This window comes from Uloborus diversus, chromosome 7, assembly GCF_026930045.1.
Source record: "Uloborus diversus isolate 005 chromosome 7, Udiv.v.3.1, whole genome shotgun sequence".
NCBI classification, from domain to species: Eukaryota; Metazoa; Arthropoda; class Arachnida; order Araneae; family Uloboridae; genus Uloborus; species Uloborus diversus.
Window position 1 is genome coordinate 157,951,351 of NC_072737.1, and position 25,589 is coordinate 157,976,939.

At 32.0% G+C, this 25,589-nt stretch overlaps 1 protein-coding gene across 2 annotated transcripts in view; it reads left to right on the forward strand.

Moving 5' to 3' along the window:
• The window catches only part of LOC129225544 (nuclear receptor corepressor 1-like), a 141,101-nt gene that overhangs the window by 91,303 nt on the left and 24,209 nt on the right, over nt 1–25,589 (forward strand). For both annotated transcript variants that reach the window (XM_054859989.1, XM_054859990.1), the window contains exons 6-15: nt 5,199–5,372; nt 7,037–7,152; nt 7,244–7,301; nt 8,375–8,427; nt 10,302–10,368; nt 12,259–12,344; nt 13,857–14,010; nt 14,741–14,974; nt 22,020–22,163; nt 23,216–23,505. In XM_054859989.1, coding sequence (XP_054715964.1) covers nt 5,199–5,372; nt 7,037–7,152; nt 7,244–7,301; nt 8,375–8,427; nt 10,302–10,368; nt 12,259–12,344; nt 13,857–14,010; nt 14,741–14,974; nt 22,020–22,163; nt 23,216–23,505 — 1,376 coding nt within the window. The remainder of the gene's footprint in view (nt 1–5,198; nt 5,373–7,036; nt 7,153–7,243; nt 7,302–8,374; nt 8,428–10,301; nt 10,369–12,258; nt 12,345–13,856; nt 14,011–14,740; nt 14,975–22,019; nt 22,164–23,215; nt 23,506–25,589) is intronic.

Here is a 25,589-nt window from a genome sequence, read left to right on the forward strand (position 1 = left end):
CCCGTGCGTTGATTTCTCGAAGCCGGGGGGGGGGGGGATGCACTCCAGATAACCCTACAAATGACGGGCCTGTCTGGACATCGCGCACACATTGCTACTACTGACTACTCTTATTCATAACAGTAAAAGTTTGGCGCCTTATCGCATTAGCTGGCGCCTATAAATCGAGTATTTATTTCAAATGCTAAACAATTACAGTGAAGAGAGTGAATAAATGTGAATGACCTAATATAAAGCTGTCTATACGTGTTTACATGTATCCATATACGTTTAAAAATAAATGTTAATGAATTAGCGCCTCATAATAAAATATTTACTGTAAAAAGAATTAACTCTAGATGTAGGAATAATTTTTGGCCTGGTTTTCGTATTTGCGCAAAGCCATAACACTGCAGTGAACCATCGTTGTGGTTTAGCTTTTATCACTGTTTTATGAATCTAGGCTCTTTACGTTTTGCTGCCGAGCTATAATGGATTTAAAGAGCTCAAAAGTATTTAGTTGGACAAGAGAAGTATCGGCTGTTGTTTCTTCTTTTGTCAATTCGTTTAACTCGAGGAGGTGTTTTGATTTCTCATGCATTTTGACGCATGGTAATTTCTTCTACTAAACATTTTGTTTTGAATTTTGATTATTTAAGAATGCAGGACATTCGACTTTATTTCTCTGTTTATGTGTGAATAATAGTCAACAATTCACTTTTTATTATCGTTTTATTTTGCTCATGGTTTAGGTTTTAGTTGTTTTGATTGCATTTTGTTGTTGCTGAATTTGAAAAATGAGGTTCTTGAAATTATTTCAGAATAATATTGTTTTTCCTTTAAAAAATTTCTTTTTTTGAAATGGTCTGCAATTTGAGATATTTGTATACCAAAAAGTGTTGTATTATTGTTGTTTAATTTTTTTTTTCAAACTGAAAAATAATATTTTATGTAGTATATTTTAGTCTGGAGGATGGTTTGGCAACCTGTAATATACCCCCCTCCCCTTGAAGTGAGAAAATAATTGTTATTTAAAAAACAAAGGTGTTAGTCACTTAACAGTCTAGCACCCTGCTCTTTTAGTTCTAAATAATTACCTTTCCCGTAGAAGCTAAACAAGGTTGTACCTCACAAATTGCAAAATATATTACTCAGTTTTTGAAGTACAAGGAATTTTTTTCAAAGGCTGAAACTGTTTTGAGGTTGCAAGCAACAGTGACAATTAATTGCGACTACTGTTTACCAGGGTTCAATTAAGATATCGAGGGGCCCTAGGCCAAAGCTTTTTTTGGGGCCCTCTGTAGTGAAACATTAAGGGTTGTTAAAATGTCAGTAATCCAACGTTATTAAGCACAAAACTTGCAATTGATTAAGCTCACACTTCTTTGCATGAAAAAGGTGTTCCTTGTAACACCGAAACACGTGTCTGCAATCAATTGCAAGTTTTGTGCTTAATAACGTTGGATTACTGACATTTTAATTTTTCAGCACAAAGGTATTTATTCTTTATTAAGGGTTGTATTCATGAGTTAAAACAATTTTAGCCATTAGCTGAAATAGATTTTTTTGCCCTCAGCTGAGTTAATGCTATTTCAGACTGATGAATCCAAAATAAGACCCGAACTGCTGTTATTCTTTCAACCTTGTAAATTGTTTTTTGTATCTTGACGAGTCTTAGTTTCTTTTTTTGCTGATATTTGTAACCATTTTTTGACATTTGCCTTAATTTGTTTGCTTGTTTGAACTGTGGATTTGTATGATTAGTGTCACTCAAATTTAAATGTGAAAATCATAGCAAATTTATCTTAATGATTGGTAAAAATAAATTTTTGGACTTCTTCAGGGTGGCGACAGATCAGGGAAATCAGGGAGATCAGGGAAAAGTCAAGGAGCTTTATCACTCAGGGAAAAATCAGGGAAATGTCAGGGAATTTTGAAAAAATAACAAAAAATCAGGGAAAATTGATCAAATGAAGAAAAAAAATTTTTTTTTCCTTGCAAAATGAAGTACTTTGATTCCATGCGAATTTTCAGCCTATTATTCGTTTTAAAAAAGTAAAATTAATAAGGTGCGATTACACATTGCCGAATATATGTGCATCTTTTTTCCTCAAGGTCAAAGTTTCTGTGTCTGTAAAGTTGTTTATTTTACTTAGCTTGAACTTTTCTTCACCCATTCCATGCTATGTAAAATAAATAACCCTACAGGCAAAAAGGAAGCCATCATTAATGACTTTGCTCCCTTGCTTTTACTCATTGTCTTGAAGTAATTGGCATGCTGTTATATCACGATTTCAAGAAAAGATCTTTCCTCAAATTAATTTAATTGCTAAAATTAATTTGACTTAAAATCAAATTTGTTTTTTTTTTGCCATGTTATTATTCCCTGTTACTTCAGATTACTTGAAGGTTTTTTTTTTTCCAGACTTTAAAAACTCTTTTATTTTAAAACCATATACATATATATTTTGAAATTAATAATTGTTTTTGAAATGTTGTTTTGTGATGTTGTTTGTAACTAAAGTAATCCAAGATTTTTTTTTGACAACTAATGAAATCATTTGAAACCGAGTTGTGTACATAAGTAAATATTTTTCTTATTTTTTAATAGTTAAAATATTGTATTCATTCATTAAAACCTAAGTTCTTAATTAGAGAATAGCTCAATATGACTGGTTGTTGAAAGATTTCAATTTGTTTTACATAAATATGTCTATTCTGCCGTGTGCAGGTAAAGGGCAGAAACTGCAAAGTATTCTTTTTTATTTTTGCATTTTTGTCATCTATGGTATGTTACCTTTATTGTACAAGCTCGCTTATTTGGTTTCCGCTGAAAAAAAGGCGAGAAAAAAACGTCTAATTCCAACATTTTCCCATTGTTAGTACTGAGTCCACTACACATTTCTTCAAATATCTCAAACTAATTTCTGCAGATACTGCTGTTTACCTGCACACGGTTCAGTATTTTTTACTTAAGTAGAACTACATTGCTTCTTTGCATTAACTATCACTTGTTACTCTTGCAGTAACAATTATACTGCTTAAAAGCTCAGTTCAAGATTATTTCCATTTAAAATTTTTAGTTTCATCTTGATTAGATATGCCTTTAAGAATGATTTTAATAATTTCTCAGTATTCTTATTTTAACTGGTTCCTGGAAGTAAAGTATTTGTTTTAGATTTCCTATAATATTTCTCTGTCAATAATTTAATAACTATTTTTACCAAAAAAAGGAGCTTCTTTTCAAAATATATTAACAGCTTAAACCGTTTTAAACACTGCATTTTATTTAATATGCAATGCTTTTCAGGTAGGGTTTAGAAATTAAACCATTATCATTCGTAACGTAAATCAGGGAAATTTGGTGAACTTAATCAGGGAAAAGTCAGGGAACTTTTTTTTCCAGTTCCTGTCGCCACCCTGTTCTTATTTTCTAATGTATGATGCACCTTTGATCTAAGGCTAAGTTAATATTAAAATCATCAATGATTGGACAGAAGTATCCATGTTGCACAAGGGTGCCCATATGCAATATTTTAAGGGAGGTTCTGATGTTTTCCCCCATGGTTTAGCAGGATATTTTTCCCATAGAAACCAATTTCAGTACAGATTAGAGTTATTAAAGTTAGACATTTTTGATTAATTATTCATTAACGGCTGGAGAAGAAATGTTTTTACATTTTTGCAAAGAAAAAAGTACTAAAAGCAAGAAAGTTCTAATTTCTAAAGGGGGGCTTGAGCCCCCCTTGCCCCCCTATATGGGCACCCTTGATGTTGCATAACCATTTCGTTTTGTGTCGCTCATTTTTTTTCTTGCCATAAAATTTTATCCCCACCCTTGTTGCGGAATCCCCCCCCCCCCCAAACAAAATAAGCTTTTGTTGGTGAGACACATTAGAACGGAAAGTTTTGCTACATTATCCCCTCGTTATATCGCACTTGTCGGGAGACAACAAAAAAGAGCGATATAACCGAAAACACGATATAACCGAAGTCGTAAAAGTAACGATTCAATTATTGTACAAATAACTTGTGTACCTACAAAAAAAAAGTTTATTATCAAACTAGAACAATCTTACGGTTGAATATAAATCGAAAGTTGCAGCTACAACTAATTCAGATGTATTGAAAATATAGCAATTTTGTTAACTGATTAAAAAGAAAAAAAAAAACTTCTTCTGAGAAATAATAACATTTTTGTCCCCTGGGATGTAAAGTGTAAAGTATCATTTTTTGAAGTATATTTTTTCGGGGGACAAAGGAAAAGTGCGATATATCCGAATGAGCGATATAACGAGACGCGATGTAACGCGGGGTTACTGTATAATATTCCTCAATTTGTTCTCACAATAGTTTCTAATTAGGCCTTGGCTTATTTTCCCTCTTAACCCGATTTCTATTGTTATTTAGTGTAATAGTATTAATTTATTTTTATTGTTAAAATATTTTATCAGTTGTTAATCAGCAGCTTTTGCACTTATTCTGTGTTTTGAATTCATTTATTGTTTGGGTAATGTTTTTGGTCTTTCAATTAAAAACCTGACTTAGGCTTGTTTCTTTCAAAGAAACTTCTTGAAAACTTTTTTTTTCTTGTTTAATATTCATTTTTAGTTTTTACGTAACTTTGATTCTTTTCACATTGTAGCTGTTTACGCATGAGTTTTCTTATACTTGGGAATATTACTAGGTATTTTGTCAAACAGTAAAATACACCGTAACTTCTTTTGGAGCAATGATATCCAATAATGAATAAACATGAAAAATGAATGTAAAACTTTGTGTGTGTGGGGGGGGGGGGGTTATGTACTATTTCATTTGTCATCTTAACCTTTCAACCTTAAAATATGAATTTGAAATTTTAAAACAGGTTGTGATTTATTTGGATTCTGCTTTTGTCATAGTTTTTCATACTACTATATGAATTTGATACCGTCTCTAAAAATTAAATAATAATTTGATTCACTTGCATTATTGTAACCAAAGTAACATCACAGAATAACATAGAAATATATCTATGTTTAAAGTTATTAACTATTTTTTAAAGATTTATTTTGAAAAGTAGATTAAAATTCCTATATGTGCACTTCATTGATTGTATATGCTGGAATATTTTTGTTCGATTTGAGTTATTTTTGCAGCTTTTAACATAGTAGCCACTTTGCTTGTCCATTTCACTTGTTCACTAAATTAATTCAACCTTCCATTCTGTTTTTCTTTAGGATCAAGCTTATACTCCGCAGGTTGAAGCCATTTCTCCAACGCTGCCCTCTGAGGAAGGCCGGTGTGATTCTCCTATGAGGTTGTTAAAAGAAAACATTCTTACAAATATCAAACAATTAGATAAGGAAATTAACCAAGTCGAGTCTCAGGTTTCAAAGCTTCGGAAGAAAATGGTAAGTTTTAAATGTTTTTACAAATGGTTAAGAAAGGAGTCAATTTTTGTGAAGGGCAGTTAACAAACTAAGAGTTTTTTGAAATAGGGAAAGGAACAGGCCCAACGAGAGGCCATGTCAGCCTAGTCCGAAACTAGGGGCCCAGGTCTTGGGAAGCCCGGCGACACTAAGGCCAAAAAAAAAGGGGGGGGGGGGAGAACTCCAAATAAGAAAAAACATAAAGATTAAGTAAAATTTACTCTTTTGTATTTCCTGTTGTGGCACTTAAAATAGAGTTAAATTGTTTTCTGGATAGCAGTTTTGATTTTTTTCTTACCCCTCCATTTTTTCTTCTTTTCCCCCTTTTCTTTTTTTGGGGGGGGGGCAGTGACATAACTGACAAGGGGCCTGCCTTGACTCTTTGCAGCCCTGGAAAGGAAAACAGTAATTCAATCAAATATGGCAAATGCTGTACAAATGTGCACCTTGAACCTTTACCAATTTTTAAGCCTTTCAAAGTTTTAGTTTTGTTCTGATTACATAAATTAAAATACTGTGATATATATATTTTTTGACTTAAGAAATTTCATTGGGCACTTAGAATACTGCTGTATGCATATATAATAATGCTAGGCTTGCACTAGGTTAAATATTCTTTAATGCACAGAAATATGCAATGTGGTGTTATCAGTCCTGGATCTAGACATTTTTTGTACCCCCCCCCTGCAACAAAATCTGTAGGGCCCCTCCCCCCCCATAGGTCAGCAGTGTATATTTTCAACGTTAAATAACAGTGGCGTAGCTAGACCCGATTTTGGGGGGGGGGGGGGTTACTTCTTTTATATATATATATATATATATATATATATATATATATATATATATATATGTATGTATAATCGCTTGGAATTTTTTCTTTTTCTTCCTTTTTTTTTCTTTCTCTTCCTTTTTTTTTCTTTCTCTTCTCTCTTCTTTTTCTCTTTTTTTTGAGACTAACTTTTCGGGGGGGGGGGGGTTGTCCCCAAAACCCCCCCTTAGCTACGCCCCTGTTAAATAAGTCTTAGTGCTATTTTTATTTCAGTTTCTTGGACCATTCGGCACCTTTAAAGACATGTCCCCCCCCCCCCCCCCCCCGCACTGCGGGGTTTGCGGAAACGCAGATCCAGGCCTAGGTGTTATGCAGGCTGGCACCACATGAAATGATTTTGTGCTATCAATGTTTGAGTAGTTATAGTAGTCCCTTAGTTATGGTAACACCCTTTTACCTATTGTAATTAACATTTCTTTTGGGCACAAAGAACTTTACAGTAGAAGATTAACTTAATTTCTAAATAACTTTCTGATTTGAATCCCTCAGAGTTGGGTTTTTCACATCAAATCTTGTTTTTGACATATGTTAATAACTAGTCATTAAATGTCAAATAGTCATCATTGACATTTTTTAAAAATAGATAAGATTTCCTCTTTCTGGAAAATTATGTAACTTAATTTTCACATCCTATCAATTGAGTTAATTAAAAGTTAAGTTCATATGTAAAAGAAAAAAGTTCACAGAAATTTCTTTTTTTTCTTAAAATGTGGACCTAAAAATAAAAACCTGGGTCAAATGATACAATACTTTTTAATCAAAATAGTTGCATGTTTAAATCTTCAGCTGTGTATAATGCATTCGTATTCTTTACTAGCATGATCTGGAAGTTGAATCCAGTAAGCCATCAGTTTCTAAAGAAGTGGCGAAAGAAGTTAGTCCTATAGAATCAAAACAGATGAGCATAGCTCAAATTATCTATTCAGAAAACAGGGGTAAGTTAATTTATACATTTTATTCGTTCCCAATGACAGTGTTTTTGGGTTAAAAATTTTCCTCATTTTAAAATATTAAATATTTTACAGAGTAAAGCCCAAGAATCACATGCTGTGTTAGAAAAATTAGGTCAAAAAGTTGAAATTGTAAGTAAATTTATATTCTGTTTTCTTATATATGTTCATTTTTGTGCCTTTCATTCAAATAATATTTAGTATTCCATTCACAATAGGAAGTTATGCTACTATGAGTTTAGTTCACCAATAAAGGTATATAAAAAATTGATAGTAATCATTAAAGTAAAATATTTTGTTTTTTGTCGGGGGGCATAATTTTTTCCAGGAATTACTCAGTCATACACACATGATTTTGTTTATATGTTTGCATCGATTTGTATAAAAACCAGGGGTGTGCACAGAAATTTTGGGGCCAGTCACAAATGACTTTTCCGTGCCCCGCACCACATTGTTTACCCCTATATTTCACCCCTAGTTTAAAAAATATTGGGCCCCTTTCAGGCTTGGGCCCGGGCCAACATGTGCCCCCCCCCCCCTGCATGCCCCTGATTAAAAAAAAAACCTAAGCTACCACAGAATACATATCCAAAATTTTTTTTTATCAAGAGAATTTTTCCAATCAATTCACATACTATTTAGAGAGAGAGAAAAAATCTGAAGTAAAGCAATACCTAGTGTTCCTTTGTGTGTTCTAGTAATGTTCTGAGCATGTCAGAAATATTTTCCCTTTTCAATCATGACAGATTTATGCATGGACCTTTTATAAACATGTCCTCTTTGTTTCTTATATCAACTCAGCTGTTGTCTTTTTAAACAAAGGAAATGTACTATATTAAACAAATTTCATAGCATTTTCACATTCTCACATTTTTACAAAATCAGGTAGTATACGCTAAAAAGTTAATTCAGCAAAAATTCCCACACAGTCCTCTGGCCCTTAATAAATGAGCCCGTGAACAATATAGTAAAAGTTTCCAATTACATTTAATGTCATATTGTTCAAGGTAAGTTCTCATTTAATAAAAAAGTTATGCAAGAAACCTTAAATGATTTTGAAGCTTTGAAAGAGAAAACATTTTGTTACTAATTAAGAAATGGTCTTCTTTGTAACTATGCCTGGAAAATTCCAAAAAAATGTTATTTTATCATATACTATATGTTGTTAATTTAATTTTTCTCATCTATTTATTTTTCTTTTTTAGCCCATGTATAACCAACCATCTGATACAGCTGTGTACCATGAAAATAAAAGAAAGTGAGTGATTTTTTATTCATTATTAAATCTATTTATTAATCTGTATTTCATGTTCCTGCATAGCAGAGTATTGGGAGGAAAATAATAAAAACAAGTAATTCAAATATTTTCTTTGAGTACTATTTTCTTTGTCAAACCTCATTGTGTTTGATTTTTTGGGAAACATATATTAATTGCATAAAAAGATTTTCGAGTCTTACTTTATTATCTATAATCTCAAATAATATGAAAAATAAAGCTCTTTTTTTATATATATATATATATATAAAGATGTAGCTTTAAAAAAAAATCTAACTCCTTTAAGGAATGATATTTAACTTCACCTTACTTAGTTTCTGGTATTTGTTCTGTAATTTATTTTTGTATTTATTTATAATACAAGAAAGTTGAAAATTCATTTTTGATATAATTTGGGGTAAGAATCCTGGCAATCTCCTTTGAGAAACAAGCAGGAGACGTGATATTTAAGCTATCTTGTTTTACCTTCAACAAGTTGCATATTCGGAGTCTTTCTGTTAAGTGCTAAATGTAAGACAGAAACCCACGGAAACTCCACTGGATAAGGCCACCCCAGTCCTGAACCTAAATTATCACATAAAATAAAATGGAAATGGCTCCCTGCTCTTTACACGTTTCTCAAAAGTAACACTTATTATTTTACATGCTGTAGTAAAGTAATTCTTTTGAAAGAAACTTTTCTAATGAAGGAGAAGTTGATGATTCTTAGTTGCTCTGTAACGTTAGATAACACTAGGGAACAGCAGTTTCGTTGTCTTAAATCTGTAACTTGTTTTCAACTAACTTTTGGCCTCTGAATCCAAAAATAATCACAATTTTTGTCTATCACGTCGACTTTTTCAAATGACAGGATACCTCCAAAAAACATAAAAAAATTAGGTAAAATAAAGTAAAAAATTACCAAATGCACTGTTTAAATGGAACAACTTTATTCATACAAAGGCCATAATAAGTAAAATTGTGTACTTAACATATTAAGGTCAAAATTTAATCTGTGGACATTCTTGCTTGAGGCTCCAGCAACAGTCAGCCATCATACATGCATCCAATCTACCGTGATATCGTGTCTCCATGACCTTCAAATCCTGGTGGAATCGCTCACCCTGTTCATCACTGACTGCACCAAGATTTTTTAGGAAGTTTGCAAGATGGCACTATATGACTTATTAATGTTGCAAATTTACACTGCTGATCTCTGGGGAGAGGCCCTACAGATTTTGCTGCAGGGGGGTCCAAAATTTTTAGATCCAGGCCTCTATCCATGCTCAGTTCCGTGGAAAGTAGTCACATTCTCCTAAGTTGCAGAGAAAAAACTTGACGTGGTAGAAGAAAGCTAGATACAGTTTTGAAATCAGCTCGCCTAATTAATTATAAAACAGCTCAAAAACCAAACTCAACAGAAATTATTATAAATTGTTCCCCAGTTTAATTTTAAAAATCAAACTATCGAAAACTAGTATCCAATAGCATATAAATCTTATTTAAAATGGAAGTGTAAGCTCAAATAAACAACACGTTGCTAAATTATAGTAATAATTATATTTCATCATCCAGTTGTTTGATCAACTGTTGATTTAAATTAGTTTAAGTTGCCTTAAGTTAAATTAGTTAAGATTGTTGCATAACTTTTTAAACAACAGTTTTTGATAAATTTTTACCCTTGTGTTTTTAGCAAATACATTTTATAAAAGTCTCAAATTTTAGATGATTTGTAAATTAAATCACTGAAATCGAAAATGCTGTGTATTTTTTATTGTGTCATTATTATTATTTCGAAGTTCAGAAGGTGTTTTTAAAATAATTTTGCATAAATTTTAATATCCATAAAATTTTGCTTATTTCAATCTTTGTTTCAGATATCAAATATTTAAAAGTAGGTTACTTAAATGGTTTAAGAAACGCCATAAAGAAAGAGAATTAAGGGTAAATATACATATCTTCTTTTTATTGTCTTCAAATTTCATATTTTGTGTTTTACTCCCCTTACAATCCATTACAAGGTTGCTATGCCACAGGAAAATCTGAAAAAAACAGGAAAAACACATGAAATTCAACAATCAACAAAAAAAAAAAAAAAAAAAAACAGGGAAAATCCAGAGAATTTTGAAATTTTTTATCAAAAACTAGGGATTTTTTTTTTTCGAATTGAAGTTGCAAAAATCAATGCTCAAATATATATATTTATTAAAAAAAAAAAAACGTAATAATGAAGATGATTGAATTTCATGATAATTTGATTTATAGTGTGTGAAATTAGTAGTCAGTATTCATTGTTCTGCTTAACTTTTACATTTTTAGGTTCAAATGATGAATGGTTAAGACAAGGCTTTTTTTTTTTTTACCCTGCGTAAGAAGTTCAATATATTCAATCACCATGTTATTATTTCAGTTATTAGGAATTCTTATTTACCCTTTTTTTAATCTATTTAGTTTTTATTTTATTCTATTTATTTATTTATTTTTTTTTTTTTTCAGTTTTTTTTTTCTGTGGTGAAAATCGAAATATTAATGTTCTTTTTTAACTGGTTCATATTTGCTCCTTTCTAATGTTTCATTTTCATACAGGGGTCATTCCATGGCAAGTGATCCAAAGTTTTTTCATCACATTTTTGTATGGCTTTGAAATTTGGCTCATTGATTGTACCCTTCAAGGTCATCAAAAGTCCAAATTTTTAGATTTTTATCTCTTATTTTTTTATTTATGAACTTTGATTTTTTGAAAAACCCTCTTTCTTTCATGGATGCCAGAACATAAAATAGGCAATAACTCAGCACCGATTATAGTAAAAAGATTTGGTAAACTGCATTTTAAGGTACATCAGTTGCTGTTTAATATGATATGCAACATCACTAATTGTATCAAAAAACTCATCTTTAAAAATTTAAATTTAGATTTAGGATTTAAATTTCTCAGAAAAGATAATGAATTTTTAAAAAGAATTCTCAAAAATTTTTGTGTATTTTATCTTTATTTGTAAAAATTTCAAGTTGGGATCTCAATGGGATCATATTTTTATGAATTTTTGAATGAAATTGAACTTAAAAAATAATGATACATTTCAGACTCTATTTAATTAAATATGGGATTCTCTTACTGGTGATGGTCAAATGAGTAGAAAGAAACATGACAATGTGAACTAGCATGAACTTGTAGATTGATAAGTCCCCCCCCCCCTCCCGCACCACCACTTTTTATCTTTTTTTTCTTTCAAAACTGTTTTCAAAATTTCAAAAAAAAAAAAAAAAGGAAAGAAAAAGCTTGCAGGCAAGAGTAATAAGCATAACAAACACTGCCAAACATCAGAGCGGCTGAGGCTTACAAATGTATAGGGTTGGGGGGGGGGGGGGAATCAATTTTAATGTGATGCAAAATAAATAAATGTTTTAAGTGTAAAATTTAAAGTCAATTTGCCACATTAAGCAGCCACACAAAATTTTTGATAATATTTCATAATATTAGTTTTCAAATTCATTATTTTTTTTCATGACTTTTGACATTTTTACAATATATTTTAGTAAAACTAGGTGAGTAATTTAAAATAATATATAGAGCTATGAAAAGTAAAAGTAGCAAAGTGGTTGTTTGATACAATGTCTAAAATCATGAAAAAGCCAGGGTTTTTCATCGAAAAACGGAAAAAACCTGGTTATTTATATCAAAAACCAAGGTGGGCTGTACCTTTTTTTAAAAAGAAAAGGGGGAAGAAAAAGATTTTTTTGCAGCCCTGAGTTATAACATTAAATGTTTTTGAATTGCTGAAATAATTTTGTAACACATTAAAGACAGTAACAAATGTTATTGTTTTCTTTTAGGAGAAGCATATTACAGATTCTTATAGCAAATTTATGCAAGAATGGCTGAAAAAATTAGAAAAGAAAGAATCAAATACTACAAAAAAGTAATTAAATCAATTTATTATTACTGTGTAAATAAATTGTGACTATTTAGTCTGCATTGTCCTTCATAATTACTACATTTAATTAAAAAAAAACCTTTATTTGTACCAAATTCCAGTTAATTTAATTTATTATTTCTGTGTAAATAAATTATGACTTAATCTGGATTGTCCTTTGTTATTCAGATTAAAATTTTTTAAAAAAAATTTAAACTTGTAGCCCATACAGTAAAGCATTGTTTATATGTCTCTTAATTATTATTTTGTTTAGTTCTAATTTATTTTTATTTGTTTTAATGCTAATCTTATATATACTACAAAATATTGGTTATTATGTCTTTTTCCCTTCCTAAAGTTTGAAAAAATTCTGCTTGACTATCTTGGCTTCTGTCAGGAGTGAAATTTCTCAAGTATGGACAAAGTGGGGACTTTTTACCTTTTACAGCCCTTAACAATGCAAGAAACTATATTCATAAACTTAAACCTCATTTTGTTCAAAACAGAACTGAAAAAAAAAAAAAAAACATTTCAGGGCTGAATTCATATGCAATAATCAATGCTCAGTGACAATCAGCACGATAAAAGACTTTTTTTTTTCAAAGCTAAATGCCTGCATTTAAAACCACATAGTATAAATTCTCTTAGCATAAGAAATATGCTTTGAAATACAGTAGAACCTCGTTTATCCGGTTTATCCAGATCAAATTTGTGAAGTAAAAAAAAAAAAAAAACTTAAAGAATAAGTTTAAATTTCGATAACAAGAATGGAACTATAAATCCTACAAATATTCTTGCCTTTTATTTCGAATAAATGTACAACTCTTGTATCGTAAGCTATAGTAATCTAAAACTAGGCGTCCTTGGAACGCCAGTCCGACACCACTGCAACCGAGCTATAAATAAAAGATTTTGTGAGAAACAATCCTATGTAATTTTGTTATAAAGCATTGTTTTTCGCTGCTATGAAAGATCAGCGTGCTTATGTAAGAACATGTTTTGCTTATTTCCTGGATTATCAGAATTTTTATTATCTCTATTGCCTTTACTCAAAGTTAGTCTGTATAAACGAGGTTGCACTGATTACGTATTCAGGGTATACAGTAAAGGTATGATTGATTTAATTTTGTAATTATTAAAAAAAACAATTATTGTGTTAAATATAGGACTATTAGAGAATCATTTTTTAGCTGACTGCATTAAAAAATTATAAAAACAGTGTAACTTATTTTTGAAGAACATTGCATTACTGGGGTTATACTTATGAAAATAAAAGTAACATATAGATTTTTCTTCTTTTTCATTTATATGTCCTTTCACTCAGTCCCTTGAAGGTCACATAAGGAATACTTTTCTGTATTTACAAACATCCAGTGTAGTGTAAAATATAATGTAAAATATAACTCATCAAAACATGTTTCATTCATTCTTTTAGATTCATTTACCATAACTTAACTGAGCATTTTAAACTTATGAACTGTGCAAGTATAAAATTTTAATGGAAACATATAATTTCAGGGCAAAAGATGCAAAGCTCAGAGAGTTCTTTGAAAAACAATTTCCTGAGCTTAAAAAACAGAGGGAAGACAAAGAAAGAATAACCAGGGTCAGTCAAAGAATTCGTAGTGATGCAGAATGGGAAGAAATCATCGATGGTTTACAAGAGCAAGAAGTGAGTTCTCATTTTTTAAAAAAATTTCGGTCAAAAATGTAGTTTTTAAGCAATATTTGTAGTGTTCAAATCACAAATGAACCAATTCCATAATATCTGAATTAGAGAAGTCATCTTTTGCAGTTGCTATGATGTATGAAAAACTAAACCTAAAGATAACCCTTCTATCTTGTGGTATGGTAGAACTATGGACTTGGATAATTGTACCACTGAATATTACTTTATATTTATTTTGCATGATCAAATGCACTTGGTTCGTTTTCTCTCTCTCTCCTTTTTTTTTAATGATTGAAAAAACAAGAAAAGTGATTTTGTTAATCTGAATTGGAAATAATGAACCTTTTCAGTATCTTAATTATTGATTAATCGTCAAAGTTCAATCAGCCTTTCTTTCAATACGTATTTTTGAGCTATCAAAATAATATAATTTTTTAAAATCAAATTCCCTTTTTATTTAAAAAAAAAGTAGCATATTGTCAAAAGTAACAAGTTTTTAAGCGAGCAAAATTTATTATATACCGAGTTAAACTAGAAATGGCCATTTTCAAGGCCTCCAGAAGTCTCTTCATTTTACCTATTTGAATCTTAATTACTAATGTGTGCAATGCCAGAACTGCCCAGCTGATGTTATATCATCTGAATTTATTCTGTAGTGTAAGCTCAATGGGCTTAAATTTTCTGATGAAAATTTCACATGCTAATCATTTCTTATATTATCATTGCTTTTTAGTTGGAAGAGAAGAAAATGAGAAGCTATGCTGTGATACCTCCAATTTTATTGGACAACCGACAAAGGCGGATGTGGTACATCAATAAGAACGGTCTTATTGAGGAACTCAGCCAAGAGTACAAAGAAAAACAAATGCTCAACATCTGGACAGATCAGGAAAAAGCTATTTTCAGGGAGAAGTACCTTCAACATCCGAAAAATTTTGCCTTTATTGCTTCCTGTCTAGATAGGAAGGTAAGATTTGTACTCATGATTTTTTTCACTATTTGATGAAATTCTGTGAATCTCGATAATCAGATATGCGTAATTCAGCTTTTATGGTTGGGGTTGTCCATAAATGATGTCGCACTTTTTCTCAAGGACCCCCTTCTGTCACCAAGTATCACATTCCACCTTGCCCTCTCCTCCCCTTGTCACATGTCAGGCTGTATTCAGTGGCGGATCATGGGATTGTGAGGCCCCAGGCGCAACCTAATCCGGAGGCCCTCTATTGACACAACAAAAATAATATAGTTTACTAATATAAACAATGCAGAAAATCATAACTTTGTTTTATTCTTTGAATCAACAAGATTTGGGGGAAAGGAGATTGTTACATTCTTATTTAAAAGGGAAAAAACGACATTTCTGACAAAAAAAAAAAGAGCAAAACATTAGTGAAAAATTTTGCCTTCTATATTTTTACGTAATTTAGCCAGTACAGAGGGTGGGATCAAAGCTCCAATCTCCGGCATCTAGTAAAATTCCAGCTTTTTTACTCTGTTTTTCAATGCAAGTGTAATTCAGTGGCGCAACTAGAAAAAAAATTTCAGGGGGGGGGAGGCACTAGGCCAAAAAAAAGGAAAGAAAAACCTTTGATTTGATAGGGAAGGTAAGGGTCCGGGGGATATCCCTCAGAAAAATTTTGAAACATGTAGTTTTCAAAGCGCAAGTTTAGACTTTCTTTGCTGATGTTAGGGGGCAAAAAGGTGCAGGGTAGGCGTCTTCAAAAATAATTGTTTCAAGTATAAATTTGTATTACTGTAAAAGCATTACTTTTCGCGAGTCGTAATTTTCACGAAAATGAATATGTTAGTGACTTTGTCTTGTTTTAAAGAAGAACATTTAGCAACTTTAAATAAGTTTACCATTCATTTTGTTTTATTTTATTTTATTTTACTTTTACATTTTAAAAACAGTTTTAAAAAAATAAAGATTATAAGTTGTGGTGCGACGGGGAGGAGTTCTTACTAATCTACAGGTTCATGCCAGCTCATTCAAGCATACTCATGTTTAATTACTGAGTACTAGACCAACGGTTCCCAACCTTTTTCCGTTTTCCCCCTTGCGAACCCCTTCCAAACACCAGAATAACTTAGTGAACCCTTTGGGTACTAGGAAATAAGTAACAAGCAAAAAAAAAAAAAAGCGTGCACACACACACACTCATAGGAAATAAAATTTGGGAGATATTTTTTTAGTTTGATGCTGCTGCTATACAAATTCACCAAAAAATGAACAGTGATTACTCTGTGTTGAGCTTCTATCAACTTAGTAAAACAGATTTAAATGGAATTTTTTTGGAACAAAAAGGCTCAATTTTTGGTTGCAATTTTTCTGACACAAGGTTGTATTTATCTTTATCACTAAATCAGAAGTCAATCAAAAAATTATCTTTAAAATACCTTTCAAGAGCTGCCTTTAATAAACTAAATGAACTTTTTTTCTTTCACTAAAATGAGAAAGATCTCTAGGTTTAATCCTTCTTGAAAAAGACTATTACGAGCACGAGCCTAGCTGTTTGAAGAATTTTCTTGTAACTATGATATAAGAGCGGAGTAAAATGCGTGTATTGAAAAATAATAGAAACGTCTATTTTTCAATAAACGCATTCACTCTAATTTTTACACAAAAGGTAATTTTTAACAAAAATTTTTAAGATCACAACTACAAGAGAAATTTTTTACACAAATTTTATAAATTCCTTATTTACATATAGCACAAATTAAGTTGCATGGTTAAAATCCGTTGATTTTTTTTACTTTTTTTTAATTTATTTTTTTATTTTTTATTTTTTTTTACTGCTTAAACCTCACACTGCCAGACTTTCACCCAAGAAAATTATTTCTAACGTAATTAATTTTCCATACTTCCTGTGGTATTTTTGAGTTGCTAGCCATTCTTTCTCTTTTTCGAGAATAAAGCTCGAAATAAATTGCAGTCTATACAGTGTGAAAATTATAGCAACAAACAACAGCGTAATCTCACTTCCATGCATTTTTGACTCAACGCACGAGAATCGCGATAGCTCTTCGTAGGACTCAAATGGTAAAGAAACAAAACATCAAAATATTTGAGACGTGCGCACATTCTCCATGTAATATTTTCATGAAGTTTGATCAACTATTCCAATCAAAAGCTTCTGAGGAAACAAATGCTTTCAAATTCTTTCATGTGAGGACATTATTTAAAAGTAGATCTTTTTCAGCATGGCTTCAGGACTATCATTCTCAATGAAAGCTCTAAAACCGGCGCTTTACAATGACAGACTAAATTCTTAAAATGTAAAATGTGTCAGCAAGTATACAAATATTTTCATTCAAAGAGTATCGAATGTGCGAGAGACAAATGAATAAAAAAAGAGCAAAATTTGCTTGAAACCGCTTGCAGAAACAGGCATGTTAAAACTCCACCATTACAATATTTATTTTCGCTAACCCCCTGAAAACCTCTCGCAAACCCCTGGGGGTTCACCGAACCACCGGTTGGGAACCGCTGGACTACACCATCACCCCCCCCCCCCCAGTAAAAGAACCCCATATTTAACTAAATAGAAAATGAAAAATCATTATTTCTTAAGTCAAATATTATTCAAAACTTCATAAAAATATGATTCCATTGAGATCCCAACTTAAAATTTTGCACAAACGAAGATAAATTACACAAACAATTTTGAGATTAAAAAAAATCATTGTTTTCTGAGAAATTTAAATTTAAATTTCCTTTCTTAAAAATGATTTTCTTTATAAAATTAGGCATGTTGCATATCATATTAAACAGCAACTCATTTTCTTTAAAATCCTTTTTACCAAATCTTTCTATCTATATTTGGTGCTGAATTAGCGTCCATTTTATGTTCAAGCGCTCATGAAAAAAAAAAGGATTTTTCTAAAAATCAGTCTTATAAATAAAAACATAAAAGAGATAAAAATATAAAAATGTGTACTTTTGATTACCTCGAAGAATACAATCGATGAGCTAAATTTCAAAGAAATACAAAAATGTGAAGGAAAAAATTTCTCAAATTTTGGATCTCTTCTCAGAAATACGCTTTATAAATATTTCCAGAGTAATTTCCTTCATTTGAGTTTTTTGAGCAATCACATTGCTTATTGCTCTCACTTGCTGGTTTTGATGTTCCTATGTTTCCCCCCCCCCCGGCCTCCCTCTGCAGCCCCACCGTCCCGGCCCCTCCTAATGCTGCTCCTCTAGCGAAAACCGTCTCCAGATTGCGTCCATATCCTACAAGCATACATACACACACCTACACACACACACACACTCGCGTACATACACACACTCACACACACACTGATACTCATGCATGCACACAGACACAAACCCACGCGCATACGTACACACACCTACACACACACACTAATGCATGCACACCTACACACACACTCATGCCTGCACACAGACACAAACACACACGCGTACATACATATACCTATACACACATACACACACATAACCACACACTCATGCCTGCACAAACACACACTCGTGATTGCGAAAAACACAATTTGAACTTAAGAAATCAAAATTCAAATTATTATTGTTTTTATTTATTTATTTTTTTATTTATTGATTTATTTATTTTTTTATTTTATTTATTTATTTATTTATTTATTTATTTTTTTTTTTTTTTTTGCCCATTCCTAAGCATTTCTGGAAAAAGAAAACACACTTAAAATTGGTGAATCTAAGTTTAATTCGGTATCAGCTTGACGAAAGCAACACCATGCATTACGTCAACTCAAAAACGGGAAAAAAAGTTTCGAATGTAAGCAACTTCTGTTACGTAAATTCATGCCTTCTAATCAAGGAACACTGTATCTTGGTTAATATGATATACAAACACCCTACGCTACAGTTGAAAGCAAATTATAAAAATTTACTTCACTATTTTTTATGGATAACTCTCTAAGGGGAAAAAACTGGTTTCCCTGCTTACGCTTACATAGGGCGAATAGTTTATATCGAAAATAGGAAAAATCTAGCATCGTAAAAAATGATGCGTAGGAGCAGTGCATCAAAAAGAAAAACGCTTCGGCTGTTTCAAAACGATTCTGTTTTTTAATTTATAACTAAACTGCTAAGTAAGGCACAACAGAAAAAAAAAGTTTGTTTGCTCACCTAAATTCCAGTGTTCTTTTATTAGAAAACTAGAAAGAAGCTAAACATTGTGACAAGACAACAAGATAACTCTGAACTGAATTGGATTGAAATGTACGAGTATAAAGAGAGGAAAATGGCTGTCGCGGTCATTTTCCTAAGTTCAAAACCCCCTGGTTTTGCAATACATTATAGAATACTGACGTGAAACTGGAGCAATTGTAATGCTTCTGCTTCCCCACTAGTTTACAGCCTTGAGCCCTTTGTTACATCTTATCTTAACACCCCACTTTCCTGGGGACTTGAACAAAGAAGTGGGAGTTTTCGGATCTACCCCTCCCGCAATGATGAAACCGTGCAAGTGTCCCAGAAGAAGCCGCGAGGTCAAAGATTCATGTGTGTTGCCCGCTGATTTTTCTTTCTCGATTTACAGAAACTTTTCTTTTATCCTGACAACTGAGAACCAAATTCACCAAAGAAGTTCAAATTAGAATATATAGTTTGAAAAGTAAAATGACTAAATTTTTCTGAATATTTTCCAAACAAAAAATATTAAGGGAACGCCTTGCCCACCTATTTCGCTGACCCTGCATTTGACATCAACAGCAGCAGTTACGGTACAATAAGTTAAAGAGAAGACTCTTCTCACTTGCCGATTATAGAGCACGAAACAGGCCCGGATCTGCGTACCCGCAGTGCAGGGGGCCCCACGTCCTTAAGGGACCCAACGGCTCAAGAAATTGAAAAAAAAAAAAAAAAATCTAGCATTAAGACTTAGTATCGATGCAATTATACACTGCTGGCCTTTGGGGGACAGGCCCTACAGATTTTGTTGCAGGGGGCCCAAAATTTACAGATCCGGGCCTGGGACGAAATATGCTGCTTGTTTTGATGAAGCATTCCGGAGGAAAGAAAGAAATATATTTTGAAACTTTGAACCTCGTACAAACAAAAAAATACTTTTTTTTTTAATATCCCAATTTTTTTTCTCCTGGAAAAATCCAAACAAAGGCACCTTAAGTCTGGGGCCACCTTAAACGCAGGGGTCCTATTGGGAGCAATCATCCCGCGCCTAAAATCCATGACTATCTGTCAGTTTCCATGAGTTTTGATCATTTTCCACTCAAAATTATGACTCTCTATGGCATATCCTCAAAATAAATAAATAAATAAATTTGGTTTCGAGGATGTGACACTTCGCGGCTCCAAGGCCCCCTGCTTTGCTGGAGGCCCCAGCACTCGCCTCATGCGCCTATGCGGTGATCCGCCACTGGCTGTATTGCATTCACATATCATAATAAATAATGTTCATTTCAACAAAAATGTGATGTCACTTCCTGTTCCTCTCTCTTCCTTGTCACAAGCCACCACCATCTCATAAACCCCTCTCCTATAATTCGTAAAGCTTGACATCATTCGTGGAAGACACATTACTTAGTGTTTTTTTTTTTAAAGAATAATGTTTAGGAAAAACCTATGCTTGTAAAAAGTACCTTTGTATTATTGCTCAGCATTCTATTTATTGTCTATTGTTTAAGAAATAATAAGTAATATTTAAAACTCGGGCAGATGTTTGAAGATTGCTAGTCGAATTTAGAAAGGCTGTATAACAACACAAGCCCAGTTTTCCATGTGCAAGTTAGGGAGCCCATATAATATTTTCAGTTTACTATCTTTCTGCATCCTGCATGAAAATAAGATTTTTTTAGTTTAAATTAATTTTTAGATTTTTTTTTTATTTTTTACAATAACTTATATTTTATTTCCTTGAAGTTTCAATTTGAAAATATAAAGGCACTATATGTCCCATTAAAAGTTACTAAGTCAGTCAAGCAGCCCATAACAAAAATTAAAACTGATAACTAAAAAAACTAGTACATATTGGTTTCTTTACTAATCATGAAGCTCAAGGTCTCTCTGTATGGATGTCTGGATCTCTGTGATATGCATAGCGCCTAGACCGTTTGGCCGATTTTCATGAAGTTTGGCACAAAGTTAGTTTGTAGCATGGGGCAATTTTTCAAAAATTCGATTTTGTTCTTTTTATATTCCAATTTTCAGAAAATTTTACTGAGCAAAATTGTCATAAGATGGACGAGTAAATTTCCAAGTTATCATAACGTGCAACTGTAACATGGGTAAGCCGATTGGCAAGAAATTTACCATGCATTATTTGTAAATATACAGGCGAACCAAAAGACCTTTTAATGTTCTACTATGGGCAAAGCCGTTTGGGTACCACTAGTTTGTAATAAAACTCATGGACATGAAATTGCTGTACATAACTTTTATGAATTTTCATGCACAATTGAGCCCGCTTAATGGAATAGCCAATTTGCCACGAAATATTATTCGAATTGGCTGTATATTTCATTATGCGGGATCAAAATGGCAAACTACTATGATTTTGCTCATTGAAAATTTATTACAGTAAGCGGGATACTTTTAAAACCGATATTCATCGGGCTTGACTATATTTCTAATAGACCACATGATAATATGAAGCCTATTTTCAAAATTTATGTGGCCAATCTGTTTGTTTATGTTTGAATACCTGACTTTATATCTAGCAGAATGGTGTATTAATTTAAAAACAAGTACTGTCAAACCCGCTTAATAGCCATTTTGCCTCGAAAAAATATTCTAATAAGCGGGATATTCCATTAGCCAGGAGCAAAATAACACATTATATTGATTTGGTACATTGAAAATGTATTGTATTAAACGGGATATTCTTTTAAACGATATGCTAATAAGCGGGCTCGACTGTATGTAAAATTAATGATCTGATTCAAGAGACTACATAGCTAAATATGTTGAATTTTTGCCTGTAGCACTTTGAATAGATTTTTAAGAACTTTTTTTGTACAGTCAAATATATTGCTTCTTATTTGTATTTCAGAGTGTGTCAGATTGTGTCCAGTACTATTACCTGTCTAAAAAAAGTGAGAACTACAAACAGCTTTTACGAAAACATAGTGTTAGGAAAAGAACAAGAGCTTTAGTAAAGGCACCACAAAGTCAGCAATTACAGCAACCATCACAAGTAATTGTTTTTTTTTATATACATTAATTTTATTACATTTTTGATTGAATAGAATAAATTTTAAAGTAATTATGAAATTTAATTTCTTGTGTAAAATAAATTAATTGTATAGGGTTAGCATAAAAGAAGATCACGGCTGAAAAAATTTATTTTTCATAAAATATTACTTATCACTATAAATGATATTTAAAAATAAAGATTAATTGTCCAAGTTTTTTTGAGCATACATAAGTATAGAACGTGCACAGATTTTGTGTATCTGCTGGAAGTTATACCACAAATAAAGTGAGCAAAATTTAATAGATCTTAAAAAGTAATCATAAACAATATCAAGTAAATTTATTGTTTACTTTTTATTTAGTAGTAAGATAAATAAAATCATGCATTTATTGAATATTAACCTCCTCCTCCCCCTCAAAAAAAAAAAAAAAAATGCCAACGTTTCTTGCGATATGGTTCTGGTAAGGTTAGGGAATACTTGAAATAGTTGGGGATATTGGAATTAAAGCCAAGAAATTTTGAAAAAGGTTCAAGAAAAATGGAAAAATATCCGAACAGTCAAGGAAATTGGGGGAAAAGTGCATAATTTGATAGAATAAATACTCAAGGTTGAAAAGTTCATTACATCATTCCTCAATTTTACTCTAATTTTAAATAGAAATAAATATTTTTTTTCCCTCCTGGGGGAAGTTGACGCATCATGCAAAGCATAAGTTAAATCTAAATGTTTTTGAAAATTTTTAGAATTTTGGAAAAATTTTAAATTGTTGTCTTCAAAAGTGTTTTGTAAAAGAAACCAAACTCATTCATGGAGAATCACTCCAAACATGGATGAGTTACAGTGGAAGTTTAAAACAAAAGTTTCTCTAAAAATAATTGTATATTATTTCTTAGTTAATGTGTCAAAGTGCAGAAACAGTTTGAATCAATCCCAACCAAATACATTCTTTTTGTTGCACAGACATGGGTAGTTAATTTTCCGTTATATATGTTGGAAATAACTTAGTTAAATTTTTTTCTCACTTCTTTCACATTTTTTAATTTTTAACCAGAGTACTGGAGTTACAACCAGGCAACAGGAAGATGCTAAAGCACTGGCTTTTTCATCAACAAACACTTCATTGATTCCCAACATAGAAATGAATACTCAGGCTTCAATGGAATGTAGTACAGCTACTACAACCTTGCTAACCAATTGTATTGCGTCTTCTGAATCTGGTGATATTGTCACGACAACTGCAGTCGATGTTCCTTCATCATCTACTCTTATGGACACTCCATTATCCGACATAACTAGTGAGAATAAAGAGCCCGTGAAGATAAGCTTGCCGAACAACATCAGGTAAGCATGCTGTTATTACGCTTTATTAGTTTTTTCTTCTAATGAGACTGCGTTACAGCATCACCTTTTGTAGACCTAGTGCGATCCCCCGATATAGCATCCTTTTCTTATGTAGTGCCACTATCAGCGGATGACATTGCTTTGAAAAATTTTCCGCCTAATTTCCACACCGAAGCACCCGGGCTCTGTTTGAGGGGAAACTGTCCTAGGATTTTAATTTTACCAAGAGCACTCCAAGTGAAGCAAGTACTCCAGAGATGTTTGTGATCGGAAATTTCTGAAAATTTTGGGTTGCCGTTTCCGAAAATTTTGTGCTGACAACACATTTTAAAACTAAAAATTTTTTTGGGTACTCGAGGGATCTTTTATGTACCACACAATCATATGACATGGATGCTGTCAATTTTCTGCATTTTGAAAATCCTCCGACTGGATCCAGGTTTTAAACTGCACATGTGGGTGCAAGAGACCAGCATCTAACCACTACAGTAATCTGTTGACTTTTGTTTTTTAAGCAATAAGGTTGTTTTATAATTTCTTTTTGAATGAAACAATGCAGCTCTGAAATCTTTGGCAGCTGTCATGTTCACTAGCAGCAGGCTTGGAGTTGATTACGAGAAAATGTAATCGATTACGATTATGATTACCAGCTCGAAAAATAGGAGATTACAATTATGATTACGATTATAATCCTCTGCCAAAACGTAATTACGATTACAGCAACGATTAGATTATGTCAAAAATGTAATCGATTACAATTATGATGTGCCGATTACGATTTTGATTACGATTACAGACTCGTGAGAGGAAAATACATGCACACATATACTATATTATTCTCATTATTATTTTGCGGCAACAATGTCATAGTTAAAAAATTATGATTTTTGATTGTGCTTTTAAATGCTACATAACTATTTTGACCATATATCCTGCACAGGTAATTAGGTGTCCCATATCCAAATGACTTGCCACATTATAATGCATTTTGTACATGATTTAAATTTTCATTATTATTTTTCATACAACCAATACGGTTTTTAAAATTTATGTACTATATTTCTACATTCTATTCTCTACAATTTGCTATAATATTATTTAATTCAACCTATTTTTGAAAAAAAAAAACCCTATGTATTTAATTTTGCAAAACATGCATAGTATTAAAATATATTCAAATAGTATAAATAAATGATAGGAAAATAAATGTTCAAAATAAATACTGCAATCAAGACAATTTTTTATTGCATTTTAATAATACCAATGCTTTAAATGTATCATGTTTCATCCTCATTCTCTGTGAGGTATAAAACTTTCAGGCAATACTGAATAACCGCTCAACAGGTTCAGATGATGCACAAATTGACAAGTACTTGGGAGCAATTTTGCTCAGTAATGGGTATACATGAATATTGGATCCCCAGTATTATAGGGGATCAATATTATGCCCATTTGGTACGCTAGTTTCATACGCATTTATTTCGCTTTCGATTTTCTCCTGTATTAAAGAATTATTATTATTGTAAGTGCTGGCTGGTTTTTCTAAAAATGCGAACAATTTCCTTTTTTTTTGCAGGCTGTTTTGGTGACACATCTTTTGTGTCCTTATCTTCTGATTCAGTGCAAATGTTATGACAGTCTTTGTTAGACATTATTTCTTCCTCGATAATTTCTTTTATTTTATTTTTTGTGCTTGAATCGTACCAGTTGCATTTGAGCCTTGGGTCTAAAAATGAAGCCACTTGAAATGCTTCTGATTCTTCATAGTGACTCATTCTAGAACAGAGGTTCCCAACCGGTGGTTCGCGAGTACCCCAGGGGTTCGCGAGGTGCAGGAAGGGGGTTCGCGAAAATTTCGATGCAATGGCGGATTTTTCCTAGTTTGGTAAAAAATTATAAAATATTCAATTTGCACACATAGTTACTAAATTTTTTTTTTTTTTAATTTGAAAACGCGACAGACTCTTGTATTAAGCTCAAGAAAAAAAAAAAAAAAATCTTTCAGCGGTTTTATAATCTTGGTTAAAAAGAAATTTTCTCATTTTTTTTTTTTTTTTTGATAGACAACAAAAAGAGATATCCTT